The sequence below is a fragment of the Ailuropoda melanoleuca genome, chromosome 9 (assembly GCF_002007445.2).
Source record: "Ailuropoda melanoleuca isolate Jingjing chromosome 9, ASM200744v2, whole genome shotgun sequence".
In the NCBI taxonomy this organism is placed as follows: domain Eukaryota; kingdom Metazoa; phylum Chordata; class Mammalia; order Carnivora; family Ursidae; genus Ailuropoda; species Ailuropoda melanoleuca.
Window position 1 is genome coordinate 84,806,836 of NC_048226.1, and position 21,263 is coordinate 84,828,098.

Sequence of the window (21,263 nt, forward strand, 5' to 3'; positions counted from 1 at the left end):
CTTCCTTATTGCACTGGCTAGGACCTCTAGTACAATGCTGAATGAAATGGTAAAAATGTTACAGTGTTGACATCCATGTCCTATGCTTGATCTTAGGAGAGAAGCATTCACTATTTCTCCATTAAATATGATTTTTCAATAGATGTCCTTTATCAGATTGATAAAGTTCCCCTCTATTCCTAGTTTGCTGAGTTTCTTTGAAATCATGAACGGGTAGTGAATATTTTCAACTGCTTCCATGCTTCTATTGGGATTACATGTATATTTATATATTGGCCTTACATGCTGAATGATATTGATTTTAAAATATTAAACTAGTCATAACATTTATAGAATGTACCCCACTTGGTAGTGATTTTTGTTATTTTTATATGTATTAGTGAATGGATTTTTGTTTCTATGTTCATGAGGGATATTCTGTAATTTTTATTTTTTGTAATTTCATCTGATTTTGACAAAAGGATTATGCTAGCTCACCTCTGTTTTCTGAAGGGGTTTGTGTGGGATTGATATTTTATCTCCCTTAAATATTTGAAAGATTTCACTAGTAAAAGCATCTAGGGTTGCATTTTTCTTTTTAGGAAAAAAAATATATATATTAAATATTTATTTGAGTATAATTGACACAAAAAGATACATGAGTTTCATGGTGTACAAGACAGTGAATGATTCAACAAGTTTATACATTATGTTATGTTCACCACAAGTTTAACTACCATCTTTCCTGATACATTGCTATTACAATGTCATTGACATATTCTTTATCCTGTGCCTTTTATTCCCATGACTTATTCATTCCATAACTAGAAGCCTGTAGCTCCCACTCCCCTTAATCCATTTTGTTCAACCCATATCTCCCTTCCCTCTGGCAACCATTAGTTTTGTGAATATTTTTAATAACAAATTCATTCTCTATAATAGATAGAGGGCTGTTTGGATTTTCTATTTTTTTCATGTGTCTGCTTTAACAAGTTGAGTGTTTCAAGAGTTTTTTCCAATTAAGCTGAATTGTTGGACTTATTGGCATAAAGTTATTAGTATTTTTCCTTTTCCATTCATTGGTATGTGAAATATGTAGTGATATAATTTCTTTTTTTCCTTGTATTGTTAGTTGTGTTTCCTATCTTTGTTTCTTGATTATTCTTTCTTAAAATTTTTCAATTTTATTAGTATTTCAGAGAAGCAAATTTTGGCTTTGCTAATTTTCACTAATATTAGTTTTATAGTTCTATGGTTTTTACTCATCTTTATTAATCCCTTTCTTCAATTTAATTTGGATTTAATTTGCTCTTCTTTTTCTGGCTTCTTTAGGTGGAACATGAGATCATTGATTTTAAATCTTTCTTCTTTTTATATAAGTATATTAACCTAGAAATTTCTCTCTAATCCCTCAGCTGCATTCCACAGATGTTCATGTGTTATCTTTGTATTTTTGTTCCCTTCCAAATATTTTTCTTAATTTCCATTGTGATTTCTTCTTTGACCTATGGATTAATTAGAAACATGTTGTTTAATCTCCAGTTTTTGAATTTGTAAAGATATTTTAATATTGTTGATTTCTAATTTAATTCTGTCTCTGTCAGAAAACTCTGTAAACTTTCAAACTTTTGAAATTTTTTAAATCTTATTTTATGGCCCAGAATATGGCCTGTTTTATAAAACTTTCTACTTACACTTAAAAAACAGTACATTCTGCAGTTGGTGGATGTAATGTTCAACAAATATTAATTTGTTGATAGAGTTACTAACATCTGTGTTCTTCCTGATAGTTTGTTTAGTTTTTCAGTCAGTTTCTGAGAGGAGTGTTAACATCTCTAGCTTTGCTTATTATTCCATTCCATATCAGTTTTTGCTTCATGTATTTTGAAGCTCTATTATTAAATGCACACACGTTTATGATGGCTAAGTTTTTTGGATTCTTTTTTTTTTTGATCTTTTTTTTTTGATACTTTTTAAATTTTATTTTATTATATTATGTTAATCACCATACAGTACATCCCCAGATTCCGATGTAAAGTTTGATGCTTCATTAGTTGCGTATAACACCCAGTGCACCATGCAATACGTGCCCTCCTTACTACCCATCACCAGTCTATCCCATTCCCCCACCCCCTCCCCTCTGAAGTCTTCAGTTTGTTTCTCATAGTCCATAGTCTCTCATGTTTCATTCCCCCTTCTGATTACCCCCCTTTTCTTTATCCCTTTCTTCCCCTACCGATCCTCCTAGTTCTTATGTTCCATAGATGAGAGAAATCATATGATAATTGTCTTTCTCTGCTTGACTTATTTCACTTAGCATTATCTCCTCCAGTGCCGTCCATGTTGCAGCAAATGTTGAGAATTCGTTCTTTCTGATAGCTGAGTAATATTCCATTGTATATATGGACCACAGCTTCTTAATCCAGTCATCTGTTGAAGGGCATCTCGGCTCCTTCCATGATTTGGCTATTGTGGACAATGCAGCTATGAACATTGGGGTGCATATGGCCCTTCTCTTTACTACGTCTGTATCTTTGGGGTAAACACCCAGTAGTGCAATGGCTGGGTCATAGGGTAGTTCAATTTTTAACTTTTTAAGGGACCTCCACACTGTTTTCCAGAGTGGCTGTACCAACTTGCATTCCCACCAACAATGTAGGAGGGATCCCCTTTCTCCACATCCTCTCCAACAATTGTTGTTTCTTGCCTTGTCTATCTTTGCCATTCTAACTGGCGTAAGGTGGTATCTCAGTGTGGTTTTGATTTGAATTTCCCTGATGGCTAATGATTTTGAACATTTTTTCATGTGTCTGTTAGCCATTTGTATGTCTTCATTGGAAAAGTGTCTGTTCATATCTTCTGCCCATTTTATGATTTGTTTATTTGTTTCTCGTGTATTGAGTTTGAGAAGTTCTTTGTAGATCTTGGATACCAGTCCTTTATCTGTGGTGTCCTTTGCAAATATATTCTCCCATTCCGTGGGCTGTCTCTTAGTTTTTTTGACTGTTTCCTTGGCTGTGCAGAAGCTCTTTATCCTGATAAAGTCCCATAAGTTCATTTTATCTTTTATTTCTCTTGCCTTTGGAGATGTGTCGTGAAAAAGGTTGCTCTGGCCGATGTCATAGAAGTTGTTGCCTATGTTCTCCTCTAGAATTTTGATGGATTCCTGTCTCACATTGAGGTCTTTCATCCATTTGGAGTTTATTTTTGTGTATGGTGTGAGAGAGTGGTCAAGTTTCATTCTTTTGCATGTAGCTGTCCAATTTTCCCAGCACCATTTATTGAAGAGACTGTCTTTTTTCCACCGGATGTTTTTTCCTGCTTTATCAAAGATTAGTTGCCCAAAGAGCCGAGGGTCCATTTCTGGGTTCTCTATTCTGTTCCATTGGTCGATGTGTCTGTTTTTGTGCCAGTACCATGCTGTCTTTGTGATCACAGCTTTGTAGTACAGCTCGAAATCCGGCATTGTGATGCCCCCAGCTTTGTTTTTCCTTTTCAACAGTTCCTTGGAGATTCGGGGCCTTTTCTGGTTCCATACAAATTTAAGGACTATTTGTTCCAGTTCTTTGAAAAATGTCCTCGGTATTTTGATCGGGATAGCATTGAAAGTGTAGATTGCTCTGGGTAGTATGGACATTTTAACTATGTTAATTCTTCCAATCCATGAGCATGGAATATTTTTCCATCTTTTTATGTCTTCCTCAATATCTTTCAAAAGTGATCTATAGTTTCTAGCATATAGGTCCTTTACGTCTCTGGTTAAGTTAATTCCAAGGTAACGCATGGTTTTTGGTGTTATTGTAAATGGGATGGATTCCCTAATTTCTCTTTCTTCAGTCTCGTTATTCGTGTATAGAAATGCAACTGATTTCTGGGCATTGATTTTGTATCCTGCCACCTTACTGAATTGTTCTATAACTTCTAATAGTTTGGGAGTGGATTCCTTTGGGTTTTCCATATAGAGTATCATGTCTCTTTATCATTCTGAATTATCCAGGATTTGAGGAGAGTTTTTATCCTGATTTTATTCTCCGTATAATGGCTCACACTTTTCTGACATGTCCCTTCTCAATTTCCAGTCTCTGGAGTTCCTGAACTCTTCTGCTCTTTGATACTTTATGCTAATGAGACTGGCTTTCCACTTCATTTCTAGTCACAGTGCCAAGCCCAGTGGGGAGTTCACTCAGGGAGAAAGAGGCGAATCACCAAGCTAATAGTACCAAAACTAGGTTCTTTATTCCTAACTTAGAATTGTTTTCTACTATGTCATGATGCTACCAGATAAGAGTAAATGACCACTAATTTCCTCTGGGACTTGTTTTTAAGTAGACCTCATTAGCCAATCCTGGAAACTTCTTTGATTATTCTGGATGTCAGGAGGGTGGTATTTTCATTGGAGAGAAGAAATAAGGAATGCTAAACAATGTCAACACGCTGGGTAATACATTAGACCTGTTTTTAGTCTTTGCTTTGTAATCTATAGATCTGTATGACCTAGATCACCGACTGACTATAAAAGTCTCCTTTTTTACAGTGAACATTAAAGTATAAACAAAGGAGGGTTGGGGAAAGCATCTTAGGGGTCATATTGTCCAGTTCCCCTTCCCTTCTATAACATCTGTAATGGGCAAAACTTAACCTGCTACTTCCTCTGAACTTCTAGTAAGAGAAAAGAACCGGTTCTAAGTGTGGAGAATTTTTACATCCAAATCCATATCTCTGTGGGTCAGTCCAGAGATTCAAGGTTGACTTGCAGAAGCTGCACGAAATATCCTGGTTTATTTTCCACATGAAAGCTCTTCAAATATTTGAAGACATTCATCATGTGCCTCTGAATCTTATTTTTCCTGGGCTTAAAACATGCTTAAACATCCCCAATTCTTAAATCTTCTTTGCATCAACTTGTCAACCAGAACTGCTAAGTCTTTTTTTTTTTTTTAAGTCTATGAGTTGCTCTTAAGTCAAATCTTCTATGTCCTCATATGGTTGATTATTTTGAATCTACATAGAGCTGTCTTCTGGAAAATGATAAAATATGGGTAGGAATGTATTTTGAAAAGTTTAAAGCAGTTCACCCATGCAAATAATCGTGTCTCTCTCATTATCTGAGTCTTCAGTTTTTGCCTAACCCTTTTACCAAGTTAGTTCCACCACCTTAATATGACGGGGTATATAAAGACTTCTTGCATTTCCTTCCTCCGTTAGTATCAACTCAAGTAGCAAATTTATTGATTGTTATCATTCCCTTATCCTTCGTGTTCCCTCAACCCGTTCTTAACATGGAATGAGTTGGAACTTTTTGAGAGCTACCTGCGTTCTAAGTACATGATCTGCATTACCTCAATCACTGGATAAGGTAGATGTTAATTTGCACATTTTGTATAAAGAAACCAAGTCAGAGTGGTTAAACCAGTGAGTCAAGGACCCCTAACAAATTATTGGCAGGTTGTCTTCCTAAACTCCCAGTTTTCTATTTATACCACCACTCTGTGCTAACTCTTTGTTCTATGTCACCCTTATTTTATGTAGTGTTGCAATGTATTTGCTTGTGATCTTTCTTTTCAATAAAATAGTGAGATCACTGAGGGCAGGGATTATATAGTATGAAGTTTTGTATTTTCCTTAGTACCAAGTAGAGAGCTTTGGTTTCTAATACTACAAATAACACATTCTCTCAAGGCCATTTGACAGATGGCTAGCAACAATTTTGTTTAGGTTCATAGTTGTTTTTTGTTTTTGTTTTTGTAAGTCAGCACTCATTGAATAGAACATTATCCAAGATTTGAATGTATATGTGTGTGTAAGTCTGTGCAAGTGTTTGTGTATATGTATGAGTGGTTTACAAGAACTTCAGAATAAATGTTTTAAGGAATTTTGATAAAACTGGCTGTACTCGGGGCCTGTGCTCCTTATTAAACTCAACTGTACAAACGACATTAAATAAAACAAACACAAGAAGTAGAAGAAGGGCAAATTACTCCCAACAGGGATAGTTTTAAATTACTGACTACGAAATTATGGCAGTGTTTTGAGAAAACTTGTACTAAACATTATCGACTTTCCGCAAATTGGGTTTATACCTTGTGAACTTAGAACTAAGGAACCGTTTTTAACATGTTTTTAAACAACAACTAAAAAATTAAGGCAGAGTTATTTGTCTTGGGCAGGATTTTGGGCAAAGTTTCAACAAATTAGGCTTTGACATTTTGGTAAATGTTAAAGTATCTCATGGCACTTTAATAGGAATTGGGATTTTTCTTGCCCCTATTTTACTGTCCAAAAATTTGGAGACTTGGCAGAAAACCTTGGGAAAACTAAAATTCCACTTCTCTCAATATGGTATTACTCATCCTAATTTAAAGTAAACAATAAAAAGGAAGATTTAAAGATAAGCTATGGCTATAATTTTTTCCATGTAAATAATACTGTTTTTTAAAAAAATTACCAAGAGTAGGGTAGAAATAGTTAATTAATTAAAATTAAATTTTATACGATGCAGATTAACTTCCAATGTGTTATGTTAATTATTGCTTCAATACACCTGGACCCAGGAATTGTAATATTTTGAAGAGAACAGAGAAAGGCATTTGGGATTATGGTTTCTCCTATGTTAGAATGCTATCATGTGGTATCTGATAAAAGTGCCCTGATTGAAGTGTATGCCGCAAACACAAATGTGGCCTGTTTCCTTACTTCTTTTCTTTGTCTTGTTCTGGTTGAANGTTTTTATCCTGATTTTATTCTCCGTATAATGGCTCACACTTTTCTGACATGTCCCTTCTCAATTTCCAGTCTCTGGAGTTCCTGAACTCTTCTGCTCTTTGATACTTTATGCTAATGAGACTGGCTTTCCACTTCATTTCTAGTCACAGTGCCAAGCCCAGTGGGGAGTTCACTCAGGGAGAAAGAGGCGAATCACCAAGCTAATAGTACCAAAACTAGGTTCTTTATTCCTAACTTAGAATTGTTTTCTACTATGTCATGATGCTACCAGATAAGAGTAAATGACCACTAATTTCCTCTGGGACTTGTTTTTAAGTAGACCTCATTAGCCAATCCTGGAAACTTCTTTGATTATTCTGGATGTCAGGAGGGTGGTATTTTCATTGGAGAGAAGAAATAAGGAATGCTAAACAATGTCAACACGCTGGGTAATACATTAGACCTGTTTTTAGTCTTTGCTTTGTAATCTACAGATCTGTATGACCTAGATCACCGACTGACTATAAAAGTCTCCTTTTTTACAGTGAACATTAAAGTATAAACAAAGGAGGGTTGGGGAAAGCATCTTAGGGGTCATATTGTCCAGTTCCCCTTCCCTTCTATAACATCTGTAATGGGCAAAACTTAACCTGCTACTTCCTCTGAACTTCTAGTAAGAGAAAAGAACCGGTTCTAAGTGTGGAGAATTTTTACATCCAAATGCATATCTCTGTGGGTCAGTCCAGTGATTCAAGGTTGACTTGCAGAAGCTGCACGAAATATCCTGGTTTATTTTCCACATGAAAGCTCTTCAAATATTTGAAGACATTCATCATGTGCCTCTGAATCTTATTTTTCCTGGGCTTAAAACATGCTTAAACATCCCCAATTCTTAAATCTTCTTTGCATCAACTTGTCAACCAGAACTGCTAAGTCTTTTTTTTTTTTTTAAGTCTATGAGTTGCTCTTAAGTCAAATCTTCTATGTCCTCATATGGTTGATTATTTTGAATCTACATAGAGCTGTCTTCTGGAAAATGATAAAATATGGGTAGGAATGTATTTTGAAAAGTTTAAAGCAGTTCACCCATGCAAATAATCGTGTCTCTCTCATTATCTGAGTCTTCAGTTTTTGCCTAACCCTTTTACCAAGTTAGTTCCACCACCTTAATATGACGGGGTATATAAAGACTTCTTGCATTTCCTTCCTCCGTTAGTATCAACTCAAGTAGCAAATTTATTGATTGTTATCATTCCCTTATCCTTCGTGTTCCCTCAACCCGTTCTTAACATGGAATGAGTTGGAACTTTTTGAGAGCTACCTGCGTTCTAAGTACATGATCTGCATTACCTCAATCACTGGATAAGGTAGATGTTAATTTGCACATTTTGTATAAAGAAACCAAGTCAGAGTGGTTAAACCAGTGAGTCAAGGACCCCTAACAAATTATTGGCAGGTTGTCTTCCTAAACTCCCAGTTTTCTATTTATACCACCACTCTGTGCTAACTCTTTGTTCTATGTCACCCTTATTTTATGTAGTGTTGCAATGTATTTGCTTGTGATCTTTCTTTTCAATAAAATAGTGAGATCACTGAGGGCAGGGATTATATAGTATGAAGTTTTGTATTTTCCTTAGTACCAAGTAGAGAGCTTTGGTTTCTAATACTACAAATAACACATTCTCTCAAGGCCATTTGACAGATGGCTAGCAACAATTTTGTTTAGGTTCATAGTTGTTTTTTGTTTTTGTTTTTGTAAGTCAGCACTCATTGAATAGAACATTATCCAAGATTTGAATGTATATGTGTGTGTAAGTCTGTGCAAGTGTTTGTGTATATGTATGAGTGGTTTACAAGAACTTCAGAATAAATGTTTTAAGGAATTTTGATAAAACTGGCTGTACTCGGGGCCTGTGCTCCTTATTAAACTCAACTGTACAAACGACATTAAATAAAACAAACACAAGAAGTAGAAGAAGGGCAAATTACTCCCAACAGGGATAGTTTTAAATTACTGACTACGAAATTATGGCAGTGTTTTGAGAAAACTTGTACTAAACATTATCGACTTTCCGCAAATTGGGTTTATACCTTGTGAACTTAGAACTAAGGAACCGTTTTTAACATGTTTTTAAACAACAACTAAAAAATTAAGGCAGAGTTATTTGTCTTGGGCAGGATTTTGGGCAAAGTTTCAACAAATTAGGCTTTGACATTTTGGTAAATGTTAAAGTATCTCATGGCACTTTAATAGGAATTGGGATTTTTCTTGCCCCTATTTTACTGTCCAAAAATTTGGAGACTTGGCAGAAAACCTTGGGAAAACTAAAATTCCACTTCTCTCAATATGGTATTACTCATCCTAATTTAAAGTAAACAATAAAAAGGAAGATTTAAAGATAAGCTATGGCTATAATTTTTTCCATGTAAATAATACTGTTTTTTAAAAAAATTACCAAGAGTAGGGTAGAAATAGTTAATTAATTAAAATTAAATTTTATACGATGCAGATTAACTTCCAATGTGTTATGTTAATTATTGCTTCAATACACCTGGACCCAGGAATTGTAATATTTTTAAGAGAACAGAGAAAGGCATTTGGGATTATGGTTTCTCCTATGTTAGAATACTATCATGTGGTATCTGATAAAAGTGCCCTGATTGAAGTGTATGCCGCAAACACAAATGTGGCCTGTTTCCTTACTTCTTTTCTTTGTCTTGTTCTGGTTGAAACCTATGGTTATAGTGTTGGGGTACAAAATCTTAGAATATTTATCTGAGTTGAGATAGTGCTTCTGCTGGTATGGTTTTTTTTGGGGGGTGTAGTGGTCAGCTCTCTGGGTGACTGGCAGATTTGTTGATCTCTTGGTTGCAATAGGGTTGAAGTCCACTCCTGTATCTTTTCAAATCCTCTGTATTCATGCCTCCTGTCTACATAAGTGCTACTCGCATCCCTTTGGATAACCCACCTAATCTTGTTCTTATTGCCTCTGTAGAGGGAGGGTTCTATATATGCCCCAGGGTCTTTCCTCTAATTCATCAGAATTTATTCACCATTTGCCCAACTTCCTGTGTGTTGTGACAAATGGTTGGTTTATTAACCTGCAGTGAATCAACCCAAGCTAACATGCTCAATATATATAAAATAAACACATATGTTAATCCCTTAATGTATTGCTTATTCTTGTAGGATAGGCACTCAATGTATTGCCTATTCGGTTAGGAATTTTAAGGAGTTGCCAGTATGTGAGTGTCTTAATCCAAGGAGATATTTTTTTGTGATTAGCGTTTTGTAACTATGGTAAGCTGATAGAAGAAGATATTTTTGGGGTCTCTAGATACAATTGAGTACCTTCTTAAATTTTTGTGATAGACTCTTAACTTGATTATTTATATGATTATCAAAGCTTACAGACCTCCCTTTTACTGGCCTTGCAAAAGAGTTGCACACAAGACTGTCATTAGGTACTACAAAAACGTACTTGCCTCCAATTTTTTTTTTGAATGATTGCTTGAAGGAAATACAATTATTTATTCCTCTGGAGACACGGTATTACTCTGGAATAACACCAGGATCTCAGAGGTTTAAGTGCATCAGTCATATTGCTTTGAGAGTTCACAGACTTGCACTTTGCTATGTTCACTGAGATAACTCTTCAGTTAAAAAAGAAATTAAAGCTTATGTGATGTGGCCAAAGCATATTCAGAGGAAAATTATCAGCCTCAAATAAAGAATAATATTACATTAATTAAAGATTCAACCAAAAAAATTACAAAGAATGACAAAAAGCAAATAAAACAATAAAAGCAGAAGAGCGAAAAGAAGCAATTCCTTATGATAGGTGTAGAAATGAATAAATCAAAAAAAATGAAACATAATATTGACCAATAAAAAAAAAAACAAAAAAAAAACAAAAAAAAACCTTGTTCTCAAAAAAACTGCAGAGTGGACAAATACATAGATTCTCCATTCTGGAGGGAGAGAAGAAGTCAGAAACACAGCACTTTAATACTGATAATAGAGCTATAATCAAGAAAGATATGATTTAAGTTGAGAGATCACACAACTGTGCTCTAATACATTTTGTAATTAAATATAACCCAAATTGTTAGTGGCCATACTAAAGACATTATTTGCTATTTATTTGAAATTTGCCTCAGATCCTTTGTGAAACAATAATGGAGAATGAATGAATGAATGTATGAATGTATGAAAAAATGGCCTGGGTAGAAGAAAAGTTTTGAGATGTCTCTTTACTCTCTGTGAAAGGACTCAGAATTTCTCCTCGGTAATGGCTTATAATAGAGTTGTGGTCAACAATTTGTAGACTGGACTCGTCAATTAATACCAGCCAGTCACCCTTGCTTCCTCTCTCTCTGTGCTTCTTCTTTTCCTCCGTCCCTTTTCTTCCTCTCCTACCTTTTTTTTCCCCTTTTCATCTCTCTCTCTTTTTTTTCTTGTAGTTTTTCTTTCATTGATCTCCTCATGAAAAAGAAAATCTTAGACTTGTTTTTAGATTCACACATAAGAGAAAAAAAAGGTTATAAGAAAATATGAAAGGATTATGGATTTTTCAACCCAGTGAAATAAAAGCAGAATAGTGATTTCATATTAGCACAAAGTGGCTTTTCAAATTCTTTTTGATTCCCAGAGGAAACATCCCATGTATCAACTACTTTGTAGGCAATAGAAGACAGTAGTAGGACTTTTGACTTTATGTGAAAAATACTGGAGGAGCACATTACTGTCAAGGAAATTGTGATTGTCTGATGACAGTGGTCATTTCAGGTAAACCTTTGGAATTTATCCATTTGGAAAATTCACTGTGCAATGTATGCCTTACAAAGAGTCACAGAGAACTTTCTGAAGTTATTTTCCTGAATATTTCAGATCATTCTCTCCATTTGCAGCATCTTCTCAAAAAATTTTCTTTTGTCAGTTTATATTTCAGAGTGAAATATATGGTGCCCTAGGGAATGAATTGCTTCCTGACATTACTAATCCATGTTGGCTTGTTTGCCTGTCCTAGATGACTATATATACTTCATTTTCACGCTTCTCAAAACCTTCCTGTGCTCTTGATTTCCAGGACTGCTGCTGCATCCCATGTGAAAAGCAGAGGATAAAATGAAGATTTTTCAGTGCAACGTGCAATCCTGGCTGTTTCCAGCTTTGCTGGCAATTGCTTATTTTTGCACCATTGTCCAGGGTCAAGGTAACGCAAAACTTTACAATAATCCTTAGGGTCTGGGACTCAAGCTACACTGGTTCTGATTATTATTTTTTTCATTTTATTTACCCTACTAGTGTTTCATTGGTTCTCCTGTATTTCTAGGCAGAGTCATTTGTTGGCTTTTACTCAGTTTACTGGCTGTTTACCTTATTGAAATATGCCACAACTTTGCTGAGGGTTAAGACCTCACCAGTGGCTGAGCATAGTAATTTTGTGTTGGTTTGTTAAGCAACTCATTCTTCACATGCTTCTGAAGAGCCTGTGCAGATTTAATTAGGAAAAGTCAAATTTGCATGCTGCAAAGTCTGTTCCATTAACGAGGAGCTATAATGGGCGTATGTATGTACCCCAGTCACGCCTTATCTCTTAAATAGAATGTCTACAAAATATTCCTACCACTACATTCCTGGTCTTTATTATTTTGTTCCTTTCTTTAAAAACTAGCACATAATGTAAAGGTTACTAAAAGCCTGACAGAGGTCGCTGATATGCCATTGTAAGCATTTCCAATGATTTCTAGCTTTGTTTTCGTTGAGCTTCATTTTTGAAATCTACTCTCTGTATTACTGTTATCTGCATTTTTATTCTCAATTCCCACTCATTTTTATAAAATATGTTAGAAGTTGGTAAACTATCGTTTATGGGCCAAATCTGACCCACTGCTTGTTTTTGTCATTAGAGTTTTATTGGAATGCAGATATTTGTTTACATATGTCTATGCCTTTCACATTGCAAAGTCGAATAGTTGTGACAGACACTGTGTAGCCCACAGAGCCTGAAATATTTATTATCTGGCCTTTTGCAAAAAGGCATGCTAACCTCTGAAGTAAGTGCACAACATGTGTAAGTAGGCAAAACTCCATTACTAGGTAAACACGATAATCTTGCAGGCGCAGAAATGTTGGTGCTGAAATAGTCATTCATCCATTTAGCAAGGAAATGTACGTACATGTGATAAAGAAAGTTATTGTAGGAGTATTCATGTCTGAGGCTTGGAATTTACAGTTATAGAAAAGTCAAATGTTAAGAACCACCACACCCTGCTTCTTTAAAGTGAGGCATGCTTGTTTGGAAAGGCATAGAACTTGACCCTTTGCATGTTCAAATAGTGTTAAAGCCATATTTCCAACTGCTTCATGCAACACACAGGAAAGAGTTGGACAAATTCTGCTTCCCCTGTTTACATTAGTATAAGAAAGCTTTTGGAAGTGAGACTAGAAATCCCAGATAACTTACTATCTAAACTGTGGGATAAAGACACATATCCTTTGGAACAAAGGGCAGGCAAGTCACAAAGCCCTTCAGAGCTGCCATCTTAGTGTAACTTAATTCAGAAATGGCTATTTGTAGAGTAACTGATCATACAGAGAGCGCTTCTGGGATACTTTCGGGGATGCCATTGACCAAATTCCATTTTAAATGAATATTTATGGGGCACGCCCTGTGTGTCAGGTTCACGATACAAAATGAGTCAAACTTCACTGTTTGTCTTCGAGCAGCTTAGGAGACAGACGTATAGGGTGATAAATCACCATACAAGTTTTGGTGGGCTGGGGGGTGTAGCGAAAGACAAAGACGGAAAGGCATACTGAAGCCAGGCTGTGGAGGATTTTAAACAGCTCTGATTCTTAAAGATACTCTGAGAGCAATATTGCTGATACTCGTATTTGGGACCAAAGGGGCTTGGGGAACAGGAGTAAGTAAAGTAAGAGAGACCATCAGAAGATTATACTGGCTTCTCTCTGAAGTAGCTGTTGTGGGCCTGAGCAGGTAGGAGAATAGAGAGAAGGGAATGAATCCAAGAAACATTTCAGAGGTAGAAAGGATAGAAGTTGTTTTCTGATTAGACGTGGAGGGAGTTGTGAAAGGGAAATGTCAAGGATGACTCTAAGGTTTTTTGCTTGAGAACTGAGTAGATGTGGCCTTTAATTTTGACCCCTGTATTATTGTTGCTTTTGTATCTTTGTGTCATGGTTGTTTGTTTACTTATGCTCATTAAAACAGTAGTTCTCTCCTTAGTGTCTGTATCTCTGATACAGAACAATGCCTCAGTATACATTTGTTGAAGAGATTAAGAATAAACAGGGCACCTACTGGCTTAGTTAAGCATCCGACTCTTGCTTTCAGCTCGGACCATGATCTTGGGGTCATGAGATCATGTGTGGGGCTGCAAGCTTAGCGGGAAGTCTGCTTGAGATTCTCTCCCTCTCCCTCTGCCCCTCCCTTTGCTTGTGCATGTGCAAGCTCTCTCTTTCTCTCTCTCTCTCTCTCTCTCTCAAATAAAGAAATATTTAAAAAAAATAAAAGAATAAGCAATGAAGCAAGTTTAAGCTGAAGATGATGAGGTCAGTCTTAGACACATATATGGAAACTTCAAGCTCTTGTGGAACATTCAGGACAAGATGTCTGATGGGTAGTGGGTGGTCTGGAGCTTAGGTGAAAGAGATGAGGGCACGGAATATATCTGAATTGTTTTGTGCTTGGAGGTTAGCTGATAGGGACCTCTGAGGTCTCAGAGGTGAACCAAAAAGGCATGGCCCGATGGAGAGAAGTGAGGATGAAATATGGCGGATATCAACAGTTAAGAAGTTAAAGGAAGAAAAAGGATGATTGGAATTGTCAAAAAAGCAATTGTAAAGAGGGTCAGGAGAATGTGGTGGCCTAGAAGTGAAGACCAGAGAAACTTTCAAGAAGGAAGATGGTGGGCACATGGGGAGGGAATCCTAGTAAGAAAAGGCTTCAGATGTCATGAACTTCTTTGGCTTTTAGGAAAGTATGTAAGACATTTGAGAAACTGAATCTTATTTCTATCTACCATGACACCATTTATGTACTGATTTTGAGCAGAGAATAAAGAATGTAAATTGCTTTGATTACTTTTCTGCTTTTACTTTTTTATTTTAAAATTTTTGAGTAGTCTGTATACCCAACGTGGAGCTCAAACTTAAAACCCCGAGGTCAAAAGTCTATTACTCTACCGACTTAGCCAGCCAGGTGCCCCTGATTGATTTTCTACTTTTAATTTTTTTCAAATTTTTTCATTTTTGAGTAATCTCTACACCCAGCGTGGGGCTCAAACTCATGACCCCAAGATCAAGAGTCACATGCTCTCCTGACCGAGCTAGTCAGGTGCCCTTGATTTTCTACTTTTTTTTTTTTTTAGACTTTTTATTTATTTATTCGACAGAGACAGAGACAGCCAGCGAGAGAGGGAACACAAGCAGAGGGAGTGGGAGAGGAAGGAGCAGGCTCATAGCGGAGGAGCCTGATGTGGAGCTCAATCCCACAACGCCGGGATCACACCCTGAGCCGAAGGCAGGCGCTTAACCGCTGTGCCACCCAGGCGCCCCTTGATTTTCTACTTTTAAAGCAGACATAGTTCTAGCAGCTTGGCCAATTTTGACACTAATTTGCAAAGCCACATGTGAATGTGTTTGACATTCAATACAGTACTTTGCTAATGGCAGGTGTGTTGACTTGCTAGCCGACACACATTACTCCCAAACTTTATATTCTTACAGACATTTTGGAGTCACATGTATTTACAAAATGAAAAGAAAAGGTTGTGTGGTAGGCAGAATAATGTGCTCACAAAGACGCACACATCTTAATTTCCAGAACCTGTAAATACACCATATTATATGGCAAAGGGGAACTTAAGATTGCTGGTGAGATGAAAGTTGTTAATCAGCTGTCTTTAAGATAGGTAGATTATCCTGGATTACCTAGGTGGGTCCAATTTGGACCCGGTCACAGGGGTCTTAAATATGGAAGAGGGAGGCTGAGGAACGAACATCAGAGTGAAGTCATGTAAGAAAGGCTTGGCCAGCTATTGACGGCTTTGAAGATGGAAAGGGGAGTCAAGTCAAGGAATGTTGGAATCCTCTAGAAGCTGGAAAAAGCAAGAAAATGGATTGTCTTTGAGAGCCTCCAAAAGGGACTGCAACTCTACCTACCTACACTTTGATTTAGCCCAGTGAGATCCATTTCAGGCTTCTGACTCTCAGACCTGTAAGATAATACATTTCTGTTGTTGTAAGCCACTAATACAGTCAGTATTAAAAGGCATACAGGAAATTAAATTTCCCCTCTTAAACTGCTTAAACAACAAAATATGCCACCACTTAGTCTCTCCAAGTAATTCTTGCTGAAGAACTTTCCCTCTCCAGAGAACGTGAACCCACTTTGGCTCAAAAATTGCTGTTTATACCTAGATTATTCCAGCATCTTCTTTTTAAGACAAATTGTTAAATGAACTGGAACACCAAAAACATATTGTTGTGTTGGCTGTAAGGAAAAAAATGTGCATTACATGACAGAATGGGAGGACTAAAACTTTTCAGTATTTCATTGTAAATCTGCACTGGGTTCCAGCCATATTTGTTTTGGATGGTTATAAGCAGAAACCACTGAAGGTAAAGTAACTGTCTTTTAAAAACCTCAAAGCATATAAAATTGGAGACTTTGCATCAGAGCTAGATTTAACTTTATAAAGATCTCTGTGTTAAGAAATTTACACATATTTTTTGTTGTTAGTAGTAGTCAACATGTTTGGACAGTTGAAAATATTTTCTTTACTGCTCTTTTCAGCATCTTTATAATGGGTCATGAAATGAAACATAGTAGGTTTTAAGCAAGATAAAAAGAACCCCCCCAGTATATCCCACAGTAATTTTCTCTCATATTTTAAGTTCTCCTATTTATAGAACATTGGGCAATGCATTTTTTTTAAGATTCATTTATTTATTTGCGAGAGAACGAGAGAGGGGAGGGGCAGAGGGAGAGAAATCCTCAAACAGACTCCCCACTGAGCGCAGAGCCTGATGCTGGGTTTAGTCCCAGGACCCCGAGATCATGACCTGAGTCAAAATCTGGAGTCAACCCTTAACCAATTGAGCCACCCAGGCGCCCCGGGGCAGTGCATTTAATTGAAAAATGACTGAGATAAAAAGCCAAGGTTTTTGTTGTTTGTTTGGGTGTTTTTAGATTCCTTGGGAAAATAACCCAAATACTTCTCTGCTGCTTAAAGGTCATTTACTTAATAAATATAAGAGGTTGTTCTATTGATACTGCACCCAAAACTATGTCTTGAAAGAGAACGCGTTCTCACTGCCCATACTATTCCATCTTGATCAGTTAGAGGTTTTTGGTTGCAAATAAAAGAAACTTTTTCTGGCCAACTGAAGCTAATATATATATAATATATGTAATATTATATATATATATATATATATATATATTTACTGGCAGGTAATGAAGTGGCTCATATCATTAAAGTAAAAGTTAAATAATAAAGCTTTGAAAAAGATGGGATCCTAGGAACACTCTGGATAAAATTTCTAGGAATCAGTGACCATTTTTTTTTAGGGCATGTCATTGCAATGAAATGATGGCCTATTTTCCTTCCTTCCACTGCTGGACACAAGGTCCAGATTCTTGGGAGAGTCTTCCAGGCCCAGTCTGAGTCATTTTCTTACCCAGGGGAATATGGCTGATAGCACAGCCGAAGCCCCATGCAGTGCGGAAGGAGCATTGTCCCAGGGAAGAAACCAGAGTGGTACTAGAAGAGGCAGACAGAAGGTGATCATGGGTGGTGAAGAACAGATCTTCATTTCAGTGTTCCTGTATAAAGGGTAGTGTTTCAGGAAATTAATGAAAATATTTTATTTGAAATAAGTCTTTGGGGGGCACCTGGCTGGTTCAGTCGGTTGAGCGACTGACTCTTGATTTCAGCCCAGCTCATGGTCTTGGGGTGGTGAGATCAAGCCCCAAATTGAGCTCCACATTGGCCGTGGAGCCTGCTTAAGAATCTGTCTCTCCTTCTCCCTCTGCCTTTCCCTCTGCCCTTCCTGCCCCTCCCCACCAGCACACATGCCCAGACTTTCTAAAAAAAAAAAAAAAAAAAACACAAAAAAACACAAAACTTTGCATAGGTTGTCAGATGTCAAAACAGCAAGTTTTCAGTTGTTTAGTTGAAGTGAAAGAAAGGAAGAAAGGAAAAAAAGAAAGGGAAGGAGGCGGGGAAGGGAGGGAGGGAAGGATGGAAAATTAGCCCTTAACAGTCACATTATGAAATAAAATTTCCCAAATGCCTATTGATGACAGTGAGGCTTCATTAAATCGTGTAAACATTCATTTTCTGCCTACAAGATTTGATTTCTGTGAGAATAATTGTAGTGAAATTCTGGGGTTTAAAAAAACTTCTCTCAAAAAAAAAAAAAAAAGCAACCCACAACAAAACAAACAAAAACAGCCCTATACTTTCAGTAACAAGCCTAGCCCTGCAGTAGAGAGGAAAATAAGGAATGGACACTCTTCTTCCTCCTCAGTTCCCTTCGTGATGAAACACACATATTCACAAACGTTGTATTTGACCCACTTCCACACAGGAAGCCTGGCTTCACCATGCAAGGAATGAGTTGGTTGGCTTGCTCTGGGTTCTTGGTGTGGGCTAGAAATCAAACTTTACACTTCTTTTTGTCTTCTTAAAAAGCTTAGGATTTTAACTAATATGAATTAAATTCTGAGTCATTCACATCAGCATTTGTAATTATTCCTGTAAGTTCAGTGTACATGTAGACGCGCCTCCTTTGTGCTTTTGCAAAAGGAAAAATCCTGGGTCTGGCATCAAATATGCCCAACTTTTTGTTTCATGAGATAATAGCAGTGATTTCTGCACTGCATTTATAGCATTTCTGTCAATCTTGGCTACGCTTTGCTCTGACACAAGTCCCAATGTCTTTTTTCCATACAGAGAAAAAGGAGCTAACTTTGAGTTCAAAACTATTGACCTTATGCCTCCTTCTTTCTTAACTAGCATTTTTTCTGTTCACTCTTTTCCCCCTAAAGGCAAAAAACGAAAGGAAATGGGAACTTTGTGTTTAACCAAGATTTTCTTTTATGGATTGTGGGAGTATTTTTGCTTATGTTGTCAATAGATGTAGTCTGTTGATAGAAGAGAATGGTGGTATTGCTTTTTGCTAGCAGTCGTGATGGGACTGTAGTCATATGCATCATTTGTAAATTGTTTAAAAAGCTGAACACTGATGGATTTAGTGGTTGCATTTGCTTGACACTGTGTTTCCATGAGTAGTTCAATGGAAGTCAATGCCGTTCTGGGTCTGGAGCACCATCTGTATTGTCTGGGCATGATCCATGGCATTGGAGCATGCTCATTGTTATCCTCATCACTTTCTCCTGGGGCTTCAGAAGGCTATGCTATTGACTAAAAAAATGTGGCAGGGCTATAAACTCAGACCACATTTAAAGAACAGTAGCCTGGTGGGGCGCCTGGGTGGCTCAGTTGGTTAAGCATCTGCCTTCAGCTCAGGTTATGATCCCAGGGTCCTGGGATCAAGTCCCGAGTTGGGCTCCCTGTTCAGTGGGGAGTCTGCTTCTCCCTCTCCCACTGACCATCCCCCCTGCTCGTTCTCTCTCTCTCTCTATCTCTCAAAGAAATAAATAAAATCCTTAAAGAACAGTAGCCTGGGTAGAAAATGTTGTAACGATTTCTAATCTTTAACTTAGGAATTCTGAATGTTGTTGACTTATTTGCCCTCCTTGAGAAGTCACCACATCTGGGGTACGGACAGAATGGGTTGATCCTCTTGCAACAGTCTAGACTGCATCCTCCATCCTGTTTGTTGTACTTTTCCACTTGATGGTTCCCAGGCATGTCAGCTGTCTTTCACCGGGGACAGCCATGCAGAACTTCGTAATAAGCTTGGCCAATGATACCTACAATACCACTGGCAAGATTTAGGAAAGAAACTGGATATATTGTTTAAAATGGCTTAATTCTTATTTTAAATGTTCTTCCATAAGTAATAAGAGCTTAGCTATATGGGCACCCGGGTTGCTCAGTCAGTTAAGCGTCAGCCATCAGCTCAGGTCATGATTCCAGGGTCCTGGGATCAAGCCCCAAGTCAGGCTCCCTGCTCAGCAGGGAGCTTACTTCTCCCCCTCTCTCTGCCTGCTGCTCCCCCTGCTTGTGCTCTCTCTCTATGTCAAATAAATGAATAAAAAATATATAAAAAAAGAGCCTACCTATAAATAGGTTATTCTCACCAAGTTCTTAGACTAAGCAAAATAGTAATAGTTTTCCTGTTCATCCAATGTTAAGTTCCTCTTCCTCTTGACTTTCAAAATAGTTATTCTTATGATAAATCCATCTTTTCCCATAAATGAGAGAAATGTCAACTCTTTCTTCCATTCATGTCAAATTGAGAATGGGGAGTTATTTTTTTTTTTTTTTTTGGTGTGGCTAGCATTCTCTACTAAGAGGTAGTAAAGGGCAACAGAAAGAGAATACCTACTCTTAAGATTGTGATCTTCACTGCTTATCGATTTTGAATGAGTGGATAGTTTGTAAAGGAGTTAAGTTATTCATTCATCTAGCTCAACGAAGGGTGCCTTTTTAATATGGCTTTTCTGCTGAAGAAACCGAGCATTTCACTTGGGGTCATGGATTGTCATTCACTAGTATGTGAACTTGGGCAAGTCACTAGATTCTCTTTGGTTCCCTTAAACATAAAATCAGGATGGCACTGTATTTTTGTAAGAATTAAATGAGCTTTTGAGATCACCCCTTAGATGAAGTAAAAGCAAGAGGAGCAAACATTTACAGACCACTTTTTCTAAAAATCAAGTTTTGGAAAAAACAATCACTCAAGGTTCTTTATCTAATAAGTGATAGAACTGAAACCAAATTAATGCCCAAACCCCATATTGTGTTACATACCTGTTAAGGAGAATGTTTGTTTCCTCCCCCTCTTTCTGTTTCCTAAAGTGAGAAAGAAAGGCAGGGATAAGAGTGGGTAGTAAATGCTAACTTTTCTGTTACATGTGAGCTTTGCATTTTTGACAAACTAATTTCAGTAATTAAAATCTTCTTAAAGTATTTCTTTTGAAATTCTGGAACACTGATGTAGGTTTCCAAAAACATGTTTTCGAAATGAAAAAACATGAAATTTGAATGACATAGACAAGAAGTAATATAGACCTCCCCTTTTTTGGACTATCAGAAAATATTAAAGGTACTGGCATGACTTATGACCATATGCTGTGTATTTTTCTGAAAGATATAAATCAGCTACACTTCAAGAATGGATCAAACTTTATAAAACATAATTATCTTTTATTTGGTCCTTTTTATTTTGGTCCTTTATAATCTCTTTCTCAAATGTTTTTAAATGAAGATCTTATTACTATAATACATCCATAATAGCCTTCTTTAATGACCTTATCATTAAAAATATTGGATTACTAAAGTGAAAAACCTAAAGGCACAAAACAAGTCCCAGTAGAGTAGATTATAAAAGCTTACATGTTCCAAGTTGGAAAAAAAAT

At 36.9% G+C, this 21,263-nt stretch overlaps 1 protein-coding gene across 6 annotated transcripts in view; it reads left to right on the forward strand.

Annotated features, from left to right (window-relative positions):
- COL14A1 (collagen type XIV alpha 1 chain) overlaps window positions 1-21,263 on the forward strand; it is a 225,959-nt gene that overhangs the window by 21,942 nt on the left and 182,754 nt on the right. For all 6 annotated transcript variants that reach the window (XM_034668564.1, XM_019806266.2, XM_034668565.1 and 3 more), the window contains one exon: window positions 11,772-11,897. In XM_034668564.1, the coding sequence (XP_034524455.1) occupies window positions 11,810-11,897 (88 nt within the window). In that variant the 5' untranslated portion in view covers window positions 11,772-11,809. The remainder of the gene's footprint in view (window positions 1-11,771; window positions 11,898-21,263) is intronic.